Here is a 17978-nt window from a genome sequence, read left to right as displayed (position 1 = left end):
TCCGACCAGGGACCATTTTCAACTTTTGACATTCAAGTTCACTTGATAGACATTTCTTAGTCACAGGACTGGTCCTGAAAGTCTATCTTGAATATTTCATCAAATTGAAGGGACTCATCATTTAATACTAAACCAAGATTAAATGGAATATGAAAATTTATTTCATATATGATAAATGTTCAACCCCAATGTTTTACAACCATGGGCCTCAAACCCATCTTCTAAAACAGTTCATGGAATTCAAAGCTATGATTGATTTCCAGTGCTACAATGTGAGTGTTGCTTCTCACTTGTTGCATAGGTTTAGTTATCATGCTTTGCCAATCTTAATATCCTTTTCATCGAATGTTCTTCAAGATATATGATAAGATCTTTTGAGTATGTTTATTTTGTGATCTAGTATTTCTTGCTACAATAGTGGTTCTACGCATTTTGCAATGAAGAACCATTAAGTCAACAAACATGTGATCTTCCCAAGTTCAATGAAGAACTCATTAATATAAACAATTCTGTTTTATTGCTTCTTAGGCAATAAGTATTTTTACTTCAACTGTTTAGGTTGCTAGTGATGCTTTGTTTGGATTTACTTATCCAAGCAGTTCACAGATATGTGGAATACTTTCCAGCTGTATCTTAGAACATAGAAATTAATATTTTAATTTCCCACGCAACAACTCATGGTCTCCAATCCATGTTGCCATTTCAAAACACGATGCTTTATAGCTCGTCCTTATCAACGGTTAACTCCAAAGGGTCTTGCTTGATCCTTTGCCAGTGTTTATGCGTGTAGCATCAATATTTAGCATATATTTATTTCCTTGAATCAATAACTATTCCTATGTACCTTTTCAAGTACCATAAGTATTCTTGATCTCAATCTAGTTGATCTTCACTTAGATCAATAGAGATTGGTATGTGTTCGTCATGCCTAAAGCCATATGATACATTTTGGCGATCCTTATATTATATCATACATGATAAATTCATTTGCAGAATAATTCCCAATTGAATTCTATCCATGTAACTTTAGCTCATTCAATTTCAGTAGATACTGAATCCAGCTAAATTCTTTGACATATAATATAGGTGAAGAATCTCATTTAGATCCTTTGATGTTTAACTTAGTAAATGCTTATACATAGTTCAAACATTCTTTACTTAGATTTATTCATATGGGTCGAATGTCTCCAATGGAGTCTTTCGTGTTTGATTTAGTAAATGCCATTACTTAATCCAAAACAATATTATAAGATCTATGTAAATAGATCTTAATACCCAATATGTACTAAGTTTCGCCATGGTCCATAATTTCAAATCTAAGTCATTAGAATTTGAATGTTATTTCACAATAGAGAGATATGTGTGCGATACACATAGGACCAATTAAGTTTTACGTACTCCCACTAAACTTCTTATATATCTAAAAAAATCATGTACATTTTATGAAACTAAAATACTTATTAGCTTCACTAAAATACAATTCCAATTCCCAATTGCTTGCTTAAATCTGTACTTAGATTTCATAAGCTAGCATTCATTTCAAGCATTATTTGGATCCACAAATCCTATGACATGCCATGTACATAGTTTTCTTCCAACATTTGATTGAGGAATACGTTTTGTCATCCAATCAATCATTGCTTGAATTATAGACTTAAGCATTATGATTTCGCATGAGGTTTCAACACAATCCACACCGTGAGTTTGCTTGTAACCTTTAGCAACTAATCTAGCTTTGTGTGTGAACACAATTTCATGTTTGATGGTTTTTATCCTTAAAACAAACTTGAAACCAATAGGTGTGAAACTATTCTTGCAAATCAACAAAATTTCAATTTTGTCATCAAAACATTGAGTATGTTTTATGGCCTCTAACCATTTAAAACATTTGAGTCTTTATATGGCCTCTAACCATTTTAGGGAATCTGGGTTTCGTCATAGCTTTCTTACAGGTCACAAACTCATTAATCTACATGATAATAGTTTGACTGCAAGTTGTAGGTTTCTTCACTATCTAATAGAAGAATCTCATAGTTTCATAGACCCGAACTCTATGTTTCTTCACTATCTAATAGAAGAATCTCATAGTTTCAGTGACTTCAACTCTATGCCTACTTGGGTATAGAACATCAAACAATAGAATATCAACAGCCACTTGAAAGTCCTTTGAATATTCTGTTCTCCTTGAAGCACTTGTAAAGTCTTCTAAGAGATGTCTATTCTTTAAAAGCCACTTCTAAAGTCCTTAAAGAATACGTGTTCGGTTTTTCTAAAGAACTTCGAAAAGCCTCCGGAATGTCCGTTTATGTTTGTTGTTCGCCTCGAATACTTTCGAGGTCTATTTTCTCCCACTTGTCATTTTGGAAACGAATCTCCAAAAGGACATCATTTCGAGCAAACAAACATTATGTTCTCAAAAAATTCGTGGTAGAAACAATACCCTTGTGTCTCATTTGAATAAATCACAATGAAACATATATCTAGACATGGGCCTTAGTTTTTCGAATAACAAACACTAAGCTCCCACTGAGTTTAGGAACTCTGTAGATATATTATGAAAAGATATTCTGAAATTACTTTTCAATAGCTTTGACGAATTTAGTTTAGTTTGGTGGTAGTTGAGCATTTTATTTTAGAAATTATAGGAAAAGTCTTTATGATTCATCATTGATCGAATCAAGTACTAATTGACTTTGATCATTCCACTTAGATATGCCATATCTCATGGAGCTAGATTGTGAAATTACAACACACAATCATTGATGATCATTTTTGGTCTCAAGCAATCATTAACATGATCTATCCTAGATCTTTATGATTTTTTACCAAGTGGGATTTATACTTCTGAATCTTTGAACTAGCCAAACAGATTCAAACTTATATCACATTGAGTAAATAAACCTATATTCACTCAAATCTGTGTGAAATAATAAAGTCATAAAACCTTTCTTTAGCTTTGAACTCTATTGTCTAGGCGTTCTAACAATAGTTCATATCTTTTGTTACTTTCAACAAGTAAGCCTAGTTGTCTTAAATTGATCTAGAAATCAATCAACTTTCAAAAGTCCATCAAAATAGAGCTTTTGAATGTTAACTTGTTGATATGGTCTAAGCAACAATGCTAAAGGTTAGTGGAACTCAAATCAAGAGATTGATTTGAACCTAGTAAAGTTTTATTGTTAAAGATTTGTTTGTTTTAATCAAGCATATTGACTCAACCCGTAAATGACCATTTCATTCAAATAAACAAACAAACATTGTTTTTGTTCTTCTGAATGTGAGTCTTTCTGTGTTTGAAAGCAGAAATTTAGGTATGCTGATTGTGGAACAAAATAGCCATTAAGTTCCAGCCTTTGAAAGGACTTTAAAACAAACTAGATGACCCTACAACTAATGTAGCATTGCCATTAGTGTACACTAGCTTCCATTGTTTGAGTTATTACCGAAGTAAGAACCTCAAGCGGTATATGATACCAAGGAAGTTGATTGCTAGGTCACTTCTCTTTAAACATTAACTTTTAGGTAGAAACGGAATTGTAAATTCCTTTCATTTGTTCCTTTGTTTTCCTATTTCTTGTACCCTTTCTTATAGTCTTAAGAATTGAATTCTTTAGTGTTGACTTTTATACTTTGTTAGATATGTCCAATGTCACTCCAACAAGGTTCTTAATTACCATTTTAATTTATGTTGAATATTTTGTTTCAACTAGATGATCTTACCAGAAGCTTCTAAAGTTCTCTAAGCATCGATCTATTCGAATGTCTAGGGATTAGACTCATTCGAGAATTAAAAGGACAAAGATGTTAGGTTGTTAACCATTGGTAAAGCTGGGCGTTTAAGCTCAATGCTTTATGATCTCAAAACTACAGTGTATTTTGAATTCACAAGCACCAATTGGTTTGCCATTCGATTTTGATACTCGAAAACAACCATAAAAGTCGCTATAAGAAACGTACATTTTAAAATGCTCATTTTCTCTCATTTCCGTGAATCGTTCTTGGATTCACTACCAATCGAGGAAATTTACTGTTACCTTTCTAAAAGGATTTACTGCAGTGCAAGATATTTAATTATAACCAATAATTAAAACATACATTGAAGCATGCAAAGTCTAAACATTTATCATGAATAATAACTTGAAAATTAAAGCAATCATGCAATTCAAACAAGTTATTTGCATTTTATTCGAATTTATTGTTCCGGCAGGTGTGAATAAAATGATTCCAAGACCCTAAACCCATTGAAGAATTAAGCACATTATGTATTTTGACTCAATTCTAAAACATTTTAGGTAAGCAAAAACCTTTTGCTAATAGTCTAGAAACTACTCTTGGTTGATAGGTACGTCTAAGAACTTATTAGGTAAACCTATCGATTTTGCCACGACATAAAAGGACTCCTTACTTATATCGTTGAGTTTCACCAAAACTAACATGTACTCACAATTATTTGTGTACCTTACCCCTTTAGTATCGATAAGTAACACCTCGCTATGGCGGAAAACTATTACTAAGATCGATGTAAAGGATATCCAAGTAAGTGTTATTTTGGCATGGCACCTTTTAACTCAATTTTTAAGTTTGGAATTTAAGGCTCTTACTATGTTGGTTAGATTTTAAGTGAACTAAAATCCTTAATCATGCAACATAATCAAGCTTTGATCTCATGCATATTTAAGACATATTTAAAGCAATAAATAACTTAAAGCATGCATAAGATAAATGTGATCTAGTATGGCCCGACTTCATCTTGAAGCTTCAACTTCAAAGTTCGTCTTGAAAATCTCCATGGGAGGCGCCATTTTCTTCAAATAGGATAAGCTATAATTAAACTAATTACAACTATTTGATGGTACGCAGACCATATTTGAATTGAAAAACAATTTTGGTACTTTAGACCAATTACATTCAAATTAATGGTACGCAGACCATATTTTCTATCATATTTGGGCCATACTAGTCACTTCATAACCTGCAAAACATTACATATACAATATATACCATTCACCCATTCATTATCATGAATGGCCCACATAGCTGGTTAGTAAAACACGTAATGCATCACATAAATATTTGCAGCAATTAATCAAGGGCACCAATAATCTACCAATTATTCAGTCCTTATTAATTTTAATCAAGTTGTGGGATTTGTAGACCTAATCAAGAGTTTATGACCAAAAAAATTCTCCCACTAAAACCAATAAATTCATATGCTTTACTAATTTTAAACATAAAAATGTATTTTTAGTCTAACCGGAAACATACAAATTTAATTAAAATTTAAAGCTCATATAAATTTATAATTGAATCTGCTTATTTAATTTATTTTCAGTCGAATTTAAATTAATTCAAGATTTTTAATTTTAGTAAAATAATTAGAATAAATAAAATTTATTATAATTATAATATTCAAAATTAAAATTCAAGAAAACAATTTAAATTATTAATTTTAAAATTAATTAAAATTACATGAACTGAAAATTTCAAATTAAAATTTTAAAACGATTTAATCGTAACACAAGGTACGCACATCACCACGCAACGCATAGCCATAGGCCACACGCACGCAGCCATCGCTGGCCACGTGCGCGCAGCCTCTGTGCTGCGTCGCATCTGCTGCTGTTCACCATCGCAAGGCAACAATCGAAGCATGCTAGCCACTGCTCGCTGCGCGCGCCAGCGCTCGTGCAGGCGTAGCGCTCGTCGCACGCGAGCCAGCGCTCGCTGCGCGCGAGGTTTCGATGCAGACGTAGCGCTCGTCGCACGCGAGCCAGCGCTCGCTGCGCGCGAGGCTTCGATCGCTGCGCGAGGCAGTGCGCGTTGCACGCGACTGCTCGCTGCCTTGCTCCTCGCCCTCGCCCATTCGCCAATCGCACATAGCACACGACACAAGGCAGAGCTACTGCCTTGTGCTCGCGCACCATTGCCTTGCTCGCTGCATTCGTACCGCATGGGCGACGAGCTCCCTTGCTCGTCGTCGCATGCCCGCACTATACAACACCCCTTAAGGGTAACACGTAGCGTCCATTGCTTTGTGCGTGCAAGTTTTATGAGCAAATTGCATAAAAATTAAAACTTTTATTTTCAAAATTAATGACAAATTAATAAATCATATTAATTTCATAGTTTTAGGGCGAAAAATCGAAAATTTATTAATTAAATAATTTCCGATTAACATGGATTCAAATCTAGGTCATAAAAATTTAAAATTTAACACAAATTAACAATTTTTATGGAGGTTTTTAATCATAGGTATCTAATTAAATTATTAATTAATCATGAAAATCAAATCAATTCTAAATTATTCGAATTTCAAAAAATTAATCATAATTACAAATTAGATTGCATAATTAACAAGGCTAGGCATTCAAACTTGTTAAACATATACAGTAGGTCAATCAAAAATTCAAGATTTATCAACAAGAATCGCAAATATTTAATTTAACATCTTAAATTTACAAACTTTTGCGTTCGAAAAACTAAAACCTCCGAAAAGTCATAGTTAGGCTTCGAAATTGGGAATTCTGGGTTTCGGCGAAAAACAATATTTTTGTCAAAATTTTAGAATGCCTTTTACATGCGGAATTGACACAAAAATTACTCGATTTGGTTGAGTAACGAACATTCTGCCAAAAACTGCATACATATAATTAAATAAACGCAATTTGCAATTAATTAACAATTACGAAAATTAATCACCCCTTTTAATTCCTTGCAAATTTGTATAATTTAACCATGTCATTGCAATTTAGATTATGAAAATAATAAGAGGCTCGTGATACCACTGTTAGGTTATGATACATATGACAAAACATAAATCATGCGGAAAAACCTTAATGCCAGGAAACATATTATTTACACATAATCATTTAGCATAATTTAGGAGCATACACTTTGTAGCGTGCCCTCCCTAGCTGCGCCCGAACCGAACAAGAACAAGTCTTTAGGACTCCAAATGTCGTCCCTCCGTAGATAATCCACGGTACGTCCGGATCCGCATCAAGTTAGACCAACTAGAATCGCCCTTAAGGTGCTTAGGCTTTTCGGCTAGGTTAGGGCAAGAATATGGCTGAATTTTCTTTCAAAAACTTACCCTTTGAATACTTCAATTGTGTCTATAAATTATGACCCTAGGCTCTTATTTATAGAGGTATGGAAAGGGAATTGGAATCCTACTAGGATACGAATTAATTAAACTAGAATCCTATAAGAACTCTAATTAATTAATTTATCCTTTTAGGATTAGAAATTTAATCATATACCAGATCCTAATAGCTTTAGGAATCGTGCATGAACACAAACACACACACACGCACGGCAGCCCACGAGGGGCGCCTATGCGCGCGCGCGCTCAGCCACGCCACGAGGCCCGCAACGCAGCCATGGCCTTGGCGCGCGTTGGGTCTGCCTTGCGGTGGGCCTGGGCGCTGCCTTGGCTTGGCGTGTGGCGCGCGTTTGGCTTGCTGGGCGATGGCCCGGCTTCGTGCTGGGCCTTCGTCCGGCAGGCCTCGTCCGATGCTTATTCGTACGATACGCTTCCGATTAAATTCCCGGTTCCGGAATTCATTTCCGATACGAACAATATTTAATATTTCCGATTCCGGAATTAATTTCCGTTTCGAACAAATATTTAATATTTCCGTTTCCGGAATTATTTTCCGATTCCGATAATATTTCCGATTCTGACAATATTTCCGTTTCCGGCAATATTTCCGATTCCGGCAATATTCCATTTCCGTTAATATTTTCCGATACGTACCATGTTTCCGCTTCCGGCAACATCTACGACTTGGATAATATTTATATTTCCGATACGATCCATATTTCCGTTTCCGGCAATATCATCGTTTCCGGAGTATTCATTTCTTGCTTGTGACGATCTCAGCTCCCACTGAAACCAAGATCCGTCGATTCCGAATATCCATAGATAGAGTATTTAATGCCATTAAATACTTGATCCGTTTATGTATTATTTGTGTGACCCTACGGGTTCAGTCAAGAGTAAGCTGTGGATTAATATCATTAATTCCACTTGAACTGAAGCGGCCTCTAGCTAGGCATTCAGCTCACTTGATCTCACTGAATTATTAACTTGTTAATTAATACTAAACCGCATTTATTAGACTTAATATTATATGCATACTTGGACCAAGGGCATTATTTCCTTCACCTGAAAAGGCACAAAGATGATTTCCTGGTCTATGGTGGAGATGATGAATTAATTGTTAAAGGCTATACGGACGCAAGTTTCCTAACCGACAAAGATGATTTCAGATCTCAGTCTGGGTTTGTCTTCTGCCTCAACGGAGGTGCAGTAAGCTGGAAAAGTGCTAAGCAAAGCACGATTGCGGATTCTACAACTGAAGCGGAGTACATTGCTGCACATGAAGCAGCAAAGGAAGCTATATGGCTAAGGAAGTTCATAGGTGAACTTGGTCTAGTCCCCTCCATTAAAGGACCAATAGCTCTATATTGTGATAATAACGGAGCAATTGCACAGGCAAAGGAGCCTAGACAACACCAAAGAGTCAAGCATGTACTTCGTAGATTTCACCTTCTGCGAGAGTTCGTTGAAAGAAAAGAAGTCGAGATAAGCAAGATTGGAACTGATGACAACATCTCAGATCCATTGACTAAACCTCTGCCGCAGGCGAAGCACAACTCGCACACTGTAGCTATGGGAATCAAGCATATTGGAGAATGGCTTTGATGTCCTTGTTTGATGTTTTAAAAGTTTTAGAGTTTAATTCTTTGTATAACATTATTGGTTAATCATTCGCAATAAATGAAAAGAATTTATTTTTCCATTTAATTTGTGGTTTATTAAATGATGAGTCCCTTCAATTTGACGATATATTCTGAAGGAAATAATGCCCTTGGTCCAAGTATGCATTCTACGTTAAGTCTAATAAATGCGGTTCAGTATTAATTAACAAGTTAATAATTCAGTGAGATCAAGTGAGCTGAATGCCTAGCTAGAGGCCGCTTCAGTTCAAGTGGAATTAATGATATTAATCCACAGCTTACTCTTGACTGAACCCGTAGGGTCACACAAATAGTACGTAAACGGATCAAGCACTACTACAAAAAAGGGCAAAGAGACCCTTCCAAAATGGCTTAAGAGATCTCCTTTCAAGGGGGTCTCTATCTCACAAGTCTCTTTGATAAAGAGACCCCCTCCCACGTAAGAAAGAAGGTCTCTTATGTAAAAGCTGGTGAAAATAATTTAGAAGGGAAAGAGACCCCTTATTAGAGATGGGAGATTTGTTTTTTAAATTGTTCAGACCCCATAAGTAGGATAGGAGGTCTCTTTGAATATTTTTTTTTTATTATTAAAGTAGTTAAGACCTCATATATAGATAGGGGGTCTCTTTGTTATTTTTTTTTTTTTTTTTAACAAACTAAGAGCTAGTATCTTAGATATGAGGTCTCTTTGAATTTTTTATTATTATAACTAGAAAGCCTTTATTACACCTGACGGGTCTCTTTGCAACCTTTTTATTTAAAAAAAAAATCGATAATAGCAGAATTCAGGTCAACTGCGCCAATTCAGAATTAACATACATATTACACCTGCTATAATACATAATTTGTAATAATTCGAGAACAATTCCATAATCCATACATTACCAAAAAAATATATTTCCCACAAGTACTGCTCAAAACACAAACTTTACATAAATTGTAATTTGCATAAACGTTAAAGCTTTACATCGCAATTTCCAAAAACGTAAAACAAAAATCAATTCAAAATATAATCATTCATGTCAATTTACCAACATTTGGAACCGAAACTCATGGAGTTATTTTCATACCATCAACTTGGTTTTCTTCATCCGCTTCTTGCTTGAGCAAATACGCGACCTACATGTCTCTAACCTCATCCACATTTCCCGACGAAGTTTCTTCAGAAAACTGTAATAAGTAGCATATTTAGTAGTTAAACAAAGGAAAATTTAAGAAAATCAACTCATTTACCGATTTACGACAACATGAATGATGAAAAGGACCATGTTTTATTGCCACACAGTTGTTCTTTCTCTTACCTCTCTACTCTCATTTCTTAACACCTCTCCCTCCCTCTTACACCTATCCTTTTCACTGAACATACCAAAAAGATTTATTATTGTCTTGGTCGTTAAGTGCCCAAGTGATTAGTAGATGACATTTAAACTACGACATGATTCACTACTCTTATTTTACATAAGCAGTAAAAGTTTCTTTAAGCCAAATCTAATATTCCTTAATTAATAACAAGCATATGAATAATACCTCACTAATGAATTATTAACTGGCTCGTTATACAGGTACCTTAAGTGGGAGAAGGACCCTAGGAAGACAGGGATACGCCAAGCTGAGGAGTGATCGACGGATATCTCACTGAGGTCTAGGTAAGTAGGTAGAGCAAGTCCTCCAGGACAAGCAGTGAAGGGCATAAATGGAACCGCTGCATCAAAAACCTATCACTGTCTTCACAACCAGACATAAATTCATCAAAATCAAGCCTGTGAATTCGACCTGTGGAGTTATTGCAGTAGACATCGGACCATTTGCAGCAGTCAAGGAAGTTATCAGGGTCATCCGGCACTATTAGGTTTTGCAGTTGGGTTGTATTTAAAGAAGAGCTTCTATATCCATCTCTATGCACCTGAGTTAAAAGCAGCAGACAATGTCATAAGAGGTAATAAGAGAAAAGACATAAATTGTTTTTCTTGTATAAAATGCAATAAAGGCATGTTTGGACTTTGGAGGATGAAAATAGCTAGAGAATCAAGAAACATGCAGAAAGCGATATGACTCATTGACTGTGGATTATTATTTTCCTAAAAAATACTCACTCTGTCCGTATACTAAGCCACTAATATCAACAAATGAAGGTCATAATGATGATTAAGAAAAACCGAGCCACACACGACTGACACAGTTGCCATACACACATACTAGTATTCTGAAGCAAAGTAAAGCTACAAAGACCATAAGCGCTGGTTGTGGATTGTGGTTGCAAAATGAAAATTTGCGATGCTTAGGCAAGTCAAAGTCATGGTATTTGACTCGTTGGTGGGGTAGAAACTAGGTAGATTTGTCACTGTCTAATCCAAATTATGTAGAATGAGTCAATATATTTTGAAACATTGGAAATTCTTAATCTTCTACACAAATTAATCCCACTTTCAGCACAAGAATCAAGCTTCTATAGTACTAGGACTAAGTAGGAGCACATCCGAATATTGGTAAAACTTCTACAAACCCACACCCAAGAAGTCAAACAGTTTGTCAACTCGCCAAATTAGAAGAGTTCAAAGAAACAAAAAATCACACAGGAATGCGCGCAAATGAAAGAGAATCAGGAAGTCCACCAACAATGTTTACTAGAAATTTTATGTTGTTTACAATTAAGACTTTGATTAGATGATGATTTAACCGGGAATCAAATGATGGTCTCCAGTATAGAAAAGATTCAGCGTGGTTGAACTTAGGAATCAAAGAAAATTTTATAAGAAGCACTATCTGAAAGTGCACGGAAGTACTACAAGAGAAAATTGAAATGCTAAACAGGATTTGGCTAGTTTTTCAGCTGTAACTGTAGGACTGATATAATACTAGTATAGTACAACTAAGGTCTAATAAAAATGGACTTAATTTGACCTGATATTCTGTCAGGTATTCCTATATTATACTCATTTTTTAGTCGATAGTTTTCTCTGGGGTCATATTCAGGTATTCATGCAATATTAGAATCCATTAGACTGGAGACGCACAAAATCATATGTCGCAAAATGAGCTTCTAGAAACAAGAAGGGATTAGTAGTTATACTGATTTCTGATTTGAGCATGTTACAAGCTAGATACTATAAGAGTTCATTCAAACAAACTACTTTTTATTTCAGAAAAATGAACAAATGGGGAGCCATAAAATCAAGCTTGAATTTTTCTTCGAATACAAGCAAACTTCAGAGTAATGATCACATAACTCCTGTCATATAAATGAATCTAAAAGAGAAAATGAGCACCTTTAACATATGATTCTCTAATAGATATCCAAACAATCAAGTTTACTTTCAGTGGCCAATAGACTTATTGGCGCAAGTACAGGGGGAGAAGAGAACTTCAGGGAAATGCTCATCCCGAGAACTGCAAAACAGTATGCAGAGTTCTCCTAGAAAAACTAGAACAATATGTGCAATAAAAATACCAGTATTTGGAGCTCCACTATAAAGAAAATAAAGTGAAACAACCGCACAACTTTGGGGAGTTCGATAAAAAATCATAAAACTCATGCTGACAATATGCAACATTAACAACATTATTCTATATAACCATCCTATGAAATATGCTCTACCTAAAGATACAAGATTTGTGTAAATCAATGTATGATATTCAACTAGATATTTGAATGCAATATATAAATTAAGCTTGACAAATGTTGGAATGTACACAAGAACTAAAAAGAATATCAGAGCCAAAGGTTAGTACCTAGCTTCACTTGAAATTTTCTTGATACTTGGACATATTTAATGGGTTCTTCATTACTGTAAGAATACCAAATAAAAAGAAATTATTAGAAAGTTCATAGGCAAATCTTCAAATTAAATGTGCAAGATGGATCAGCTCTATTATATTCTCTATAAGTGGTGGACATCAACAAAATAAGTGAAATACCATTGGCACCTATTGCTAAAAAAAATACAGAAAATAGATACAAAACTTCCCCACCTTCTATAATTATATTCACAATAACTTCCGGGCAGTTAACCAACAACAAGATTAGTCAACATATAAATGGAGGTCTGGAGTTTGAAACCAAGCAATCAGCAATATAAACCAGCAATAATTATCCGAATGACCAAGAACCGCGTCTGATTGAAGCAAATTAGCAAAATTGCACCTTTTTCTGTTGTTTATTCCATTAAAGATCAAGTGGACAATAAACCATAGCTAAACTAACATTTCATCTGCTTTTAGTAATAGATTATCCAAAAACAAGAGTGACAAAAGTTATGATGTTACGACAAAACTTGTAATCCTATAGGAGGAACATACATTCAACCAGGTATTCAAACACAAACTTGAACAATATTACTATCCATAATAAGTCGAGTTTTCTACGAGATTTCCTAAATACACATCCATTTATAACAACAGAAAGACGCTAGTCACGCTACAAATATATCAGGCTGCAGAAGTTATATCAACCCAACAAATAAAACCAGTCTAGAGCTCACAGCAGAATTCAGCACAAATGTAAGCAAATTGAAAAATCTGTTATCTTGGTTTTGGGGGGTACACCAAATGGCTTTCAGATCTATGTTAAAAATACAGATACTGGATACTTCTTACCATCAGACGTCTTCTAGAAAGTAGACTAGCCATAAATACAGATCATTACTCCTCATCCTCATATACTAATGGCTTCCCTAAGTTTCTTTAGTCGTGTACCTGCACCTCTACTTGCACAGGAGTGCAATGTCTGATTGAACCCGTCACCAAAATCAAGAAAGCATTGTTATCGATGAAGAGATAATCTGACTGAAGAAAAGGACAGGGGCTAAAATATGTTAAAGAATTAGCTCTCCGACGCCTGAGAATGACTATAAAACACATCTACAAGCTGAAGACCAAGTGAAACTCTTCCAAACATTTTGAGTTCCAGCTTGATTATCACATTAACCTAAATATCCTCAAGACTCAAGAGCTTACTTTCATCATACATTCACCTTTACCTAACTGTAGATCACAGTTTCAGGCTAACTCAACCCCAAAAATACAACCAAAATTCAAAATTTCAATCCAGCATTTACCCTTGAGTACATCCTACGTCAAGAATGTTAATGTCATCAATAAGGAAGTACTAGCGCATATCTGGGTTCTACTGTCATAGAAAACCAAATAACTCAAGATTTCTAAAAGTCCATTTAAACCTAATTGAGAAAATTACAAAAACTGAAGCCTTCAATGCCTTAGTCTATTAACATCTACAAATATCCAAAGCATAATATCCTAATTCAATGTCTACATTCCAAATTTCTTCAAAATGAGAAAATCGTAACAAACAAAGGAACACCTTTAGTACCTTGATTATTCTGAAATTTACCGAATTCCAGTAAAATATGCCAAAAGTTACCAGTTTGATCCAAAAAGATCCAAAGGATTTCACAAATAGTGAAAATTGTCCTAAGAGCATCAATTTAAGCAATCTAAACACATAGATCATGTCAAATCAAAACAAACAAAACCAAATTCGAACCCTAATTAACATTTCTACAAAAAAATGTAAAAAAAATTAAAACATTATATTAAAGAGATGAGATCGGGATACCTGAGCTTCCTTGGAGGCGGTGAGAGGCGGTGAGAGTAGACTCTGAATTAGTCTTCTACAACCTTAATTGTCGATTGAGTATTATTAACGAGAGTGGACAAATCGGTATGGCGGCGACAAAGGAGGTGGATTACCTGGGTAGGGCGGTGTTGGGCGGCGGCGGAGGTGGTAAAACAAACCCTAAATTCCGCGAAATACAGAACATATAAGAAAAAAGCAACACAAATGCGGAAAAATCAACAAAACGTTCACACGAAATAAACAAAAAGAATAACAAAAATCAATGATTGAATCTAAAAAATTACCAACCTGGAACTTATGAGAGCAATGAACTTTTGTAGCTCGAGAAGGTTGATGCCATAACTTCTTCAGGTACAGATCTTTGAGTTTATCCAGTACTGAAGAGCCTACATCGACGAGTTCACTCTCTTGTTTCTCTGATTGAGAGGGGCGGTGGGGAAATTGGGAGAGGAAGAGAGATGGAGAGAAGAGAGAGGTTTTTTTTAATGAAAAATAGTTGGGAAAGAGACCCGGTAACACAAATAAGGGTCTTTCCCTTTTCCGCATTTGTATGTACATGGGCCCATTTAATGGAAGCGACCTGTTGTTTTTAACGGGTCTTTAGTTTATTTCTCTTTATTTTTCGAAAATGAATGGTGGGCCCTTTGACATAAAAGAGACCCGTTAAATCAAATAACGGATCTCTGGATTCTCTCATTCTATTTTCAGCGGAAAAATGATGGGACCTTAGTTTCATTAGAGACCTGTTAACTTTAAAATTAGATCTCTTATATTAAAGAGACCCGTCATCTCGACTAAAGGGTCTTTTATTGAAGATCTCTTTGCCTATTTTTGTAGTAGTGAAGTATTTAATGGCATTAAATACTCCATCTATGGATATTCGGAATCGACGGATCTTGGTTTCAGTGGGAGCTGAGATCGTCACAGGCAAGAAATGAATACTCCGGAAACGATGATATTGCCGGAAACGGAAATATGGATCGTATCGGAAATATAAATATTATCCAAGTCGTAGATGTTGCCGGAAACGGAAACATGGTACGTATCGGAAAATATTATCGGAAATGGAAATATTGCCGGAATCGGAAATATTGCCGGAAACGGAAATATTGTCAGAATCGGAAATATTATCGGAATCGGAAAATAATTCCGGAAACGGAAATATTAAATATTTGTTCGAAACGGAAATTAATTCCGGAATCGGAAATATTAAATGTTGTTCGTATCGGAAATGAATTCCGGAATCGGGAATTTAATCGGAAGCGTATCGTACGAATTAGCATCGGACGAGGCCCGCTAGACGAAGGCCCAGCACGAAGCCAGGCCATCGCCCAGCGAGCCGCACGCAACGCACGCCTCGACCAGGCCCAGCGCAAGGCCAGGCCCAGCCAAGGGCGCACACGCGCACGCAGCACCGCACATGGGCTGTGCGCTTGTCGTGGGCCGCAAGGCCTGCGCGGGTGCACGGCTTGTGCGATGCGTATGCCGGAAATCCTAATTCTATTGGGATTCGTGCGAAGATTAAAATCCTAATCTTATTAGAATTGCTTTGTTATTTAGAGTCCTAATAAAGTTCTAATTAACAAATCCACATCCTAGTAGGATTATAATTCCTTTTCCATACCTCTATAAATAAGGGCCTAGGGGTCATTATTTATACATAAGTTTTCAAGTATTCAAAACTAGGATTTTTAAGCAAAAAAATCAGCCATAACTCTTGCCCATTTTAGCCGAAAATAATAGTACCTTAAGGGCGATTCTAGTTGGTCAATCTTAAGGCGGATCCGGACGTGCTGTGGACTATCTACGGAGGGACGACACTTGGAGTCCTAAAAGACTTGTTCTTGTTCGGTTCGGGCGCAGCTAGGGAAGGCACGCAACAAAGAGTATGCATCTAAATTATGCTATATGATTATGTGTAAATAATATGTATTCCTGGCTTAATGGTTGTTTCCGCATGATTTATGAATTGTCATATGTATCATAACCTAACAGTGGTATCACGAGCCTCTTATTATTTTCATAACCTAAATTGCATGAACATGGTTAAATATTACAAATTTGCAAGAATTAAAAGGGGTGATTAATTTTCGTAATTGTTAATTAATTGCAAATTGCGTTTATTTAAAGAAAAATTGATATTATCTGTCCCAACTATGGCCGATTTACTTTAAAAGGTCCCAACTTTTGATTATGTCAGGGTGGTCCCAACTATAGAGAGTGTTTTCCAAAAATGGTCCCTTAGTTAAAATTAAGTGCTAAATAACTTAATTAACACTCATATCTCTCGTGCAATAATCATATTTTTTAATTAAATGAAGTAAATGGAACAGTATGATATGCTTAAATCAACTTAATTAATAGTTTAATAAACCAAAGGACCATTCTTGGAAAACACACCTTAAAGTTGAGACTACTCTAGAATAATCAAAAGTTGGGACCTTTAAAAGTTAAACGGCCATAGTTGGAACTGTCAATATCAATTTTTCCTTTATTTAATTATACGTACGCAGTTTTTCGGCAGTTTCTTCGTTACTCATCCAAATCGAGTGATTTTTGTGTCAATTCCGCATGTAAAAGGCATTCTAAAATTTTGACAAAACTACTATTTTTCTGCCGAACCCAGAATTCTCAAATTCGAAGCCTAACTATGACTTTTCGAAGGTTTTAGTTTTTCGAATGCAAAATTTCGTAAATTTAAGATGTTAAATTAAATATTTGCGATTCTTGTTGATAAATCTTGAATTTTTTATTGACCTACTGTATATGTTTAACAAGTTTGAATGCCTAGCCTTGTTAATTATGCAATCTAATTTGTAATTATGATTAATTTGTTGAAAATTAGAATAATTTAGAATTAATTTGATTTTCATAATTAATTATAATTTAATTAGAAACCTATGATTAAAAACCACCATAAAAATTGTAAATTTATGATAAATTTTAAATTTTATGACCTAGGCTTGAATCCATGATAATCGGAAATCAATTGAATAATAAATTTTCGATTTTTCGCCCTAAAATTATGAAATTAATATTATTTATTAATTTGTCATTAATTTTAAATAAAAATTTTAAATTTTTATGCGATTCGTTCATATAACTTGCACGCACAAAGCAATGGACGCTTCGTGTTACCCTTAAGGGGTGTTGTATAGTGTGGGCATGCGACGACAAGCAAGGGAGCTCGTCGCCCGTGCGGCACGAATGCAATGAGCAAGGGCATGGTGCACGAGCACAAGGTAGCAGCCCTGCCTTTTGTCGTGTGCCACGAGCTATGGATGAATGGGCATGGGCGAAGGCAAGGCATGGCAGTCGCGTGTGGGCAGCAAGCGAGCTGCGCCACAACGCGCACTGCCTCGCGCAAGCGCGCGCAGCCTCGCGCGCAGCGAGCGCAAGCTCGCGTGCCACGAGCGCTGCGCCCAGCGCTGATCGCGCGCAGCGCGCAATTGCTCGCGCACAGCGAGCGATGGCTCGTGTGCATCAAGCGCTGGAACGCGCGCAGCAAGCGCTGGCGAGCGCGCACAGCGAGCGATAGCTCGCGTGCGTCGAGCGCTGGCGCGCGCGCAGCGAGCACCGCTTGTGCGATGGCTTGCGATGGGAGATGCAGCAGCTATGCGACGAGCGCATGGGCTGCGCG

General features: G+C 36.0%; 1 protein-coding gene and 1 long non-coding RNA gene across 2 annotated transcripts; both read right to left on the bottom strand.

Moving 5' to 3' along the window:
* Positions 1-10161: 10161 nt before the first annotated feature.
* On the bottom strand, positions 10162-13402 carry LOC130466742 (uncharacterized). Its single transcript, XR_008926890.1, has 3 exons — positions 13339-13402; positions 12475-12530; positions 10162-10648 (listed from the first exon to the last, which is right to left on the bottom strand). It is a non-coding gene; the product is annotated as an uncharacterized lncRNA (long non-coding RNA).
* Positions 13403-13740: 338 nt separating this feature from the next.
* LOC130466723 (uncharacterized) lies at positions 13741-14960 on the bottom strand. The gene is made up of 4 exons (XM_056835339.1): positions 14627-14960; positions 14452-14497; positions 14318-14379; positions 13741-13812 (listed from the first exon to the last, which is right to left on the bottom strand). Exons 1-4 carry the CDS (start codon positions 14894-14896, stop codon positions 13741-13743), a joined length of 450 nt encoding a protein of 149 aa, XP_056691317.1. The 5' UTR covers positions 14897-14960.
* Positions 14961-17978: the final 3018 nt, after the last annotated feature.

The sequence above is a fragment of the Spinacia oleracea genome, chromosome 2, assembly GCF_020520425.1.
Source record: "Spinacia oleracea cultivar Varoflay chromosome 2, BTI_SOV_V1, whole genome shotgun sequence".
NCBI classification, from domain to species: Eukaryota; Viridiplantae; Streptophyta; class Magnoliopsida; order Caryophyllales; family Amaranthaceae; genus Spinacia; species Spinacia oleracea.
The sequence above is the reverse complement of the archived record's forward strand: the minus strand, read 5'-3'. Positions and strand labels throughout refer to the sequence as shown.

What these genes read in the sequence shown, in the direction of transcription:
- LOC130466723 (XM_056835339.1), bottom strand. Translation starts at nt 14,896, where the DNA reads ATGTACATACAAATGCGGAAAAGGGAAAGACCCTTATTTGTGTTACCG. An exon ending in ATTGCTCTCATAAGTTCCAG is followed by an intron (nt 14,498 to 14,626) that starts GTTGGTAATTTT and finishes CGCGGAATTTAG; the next exon opens with GGTTTGTTTTACCACCTCCG. An exon ending in CCGCCTCCAAGGAAGCTCAG is followed by an intron (nt 13,813 to 14,317) that starts GTATCCCGATCT and finishes TTCTTGACGTAG; the next exon opens with GATGTACTCAAGGGTAAATG.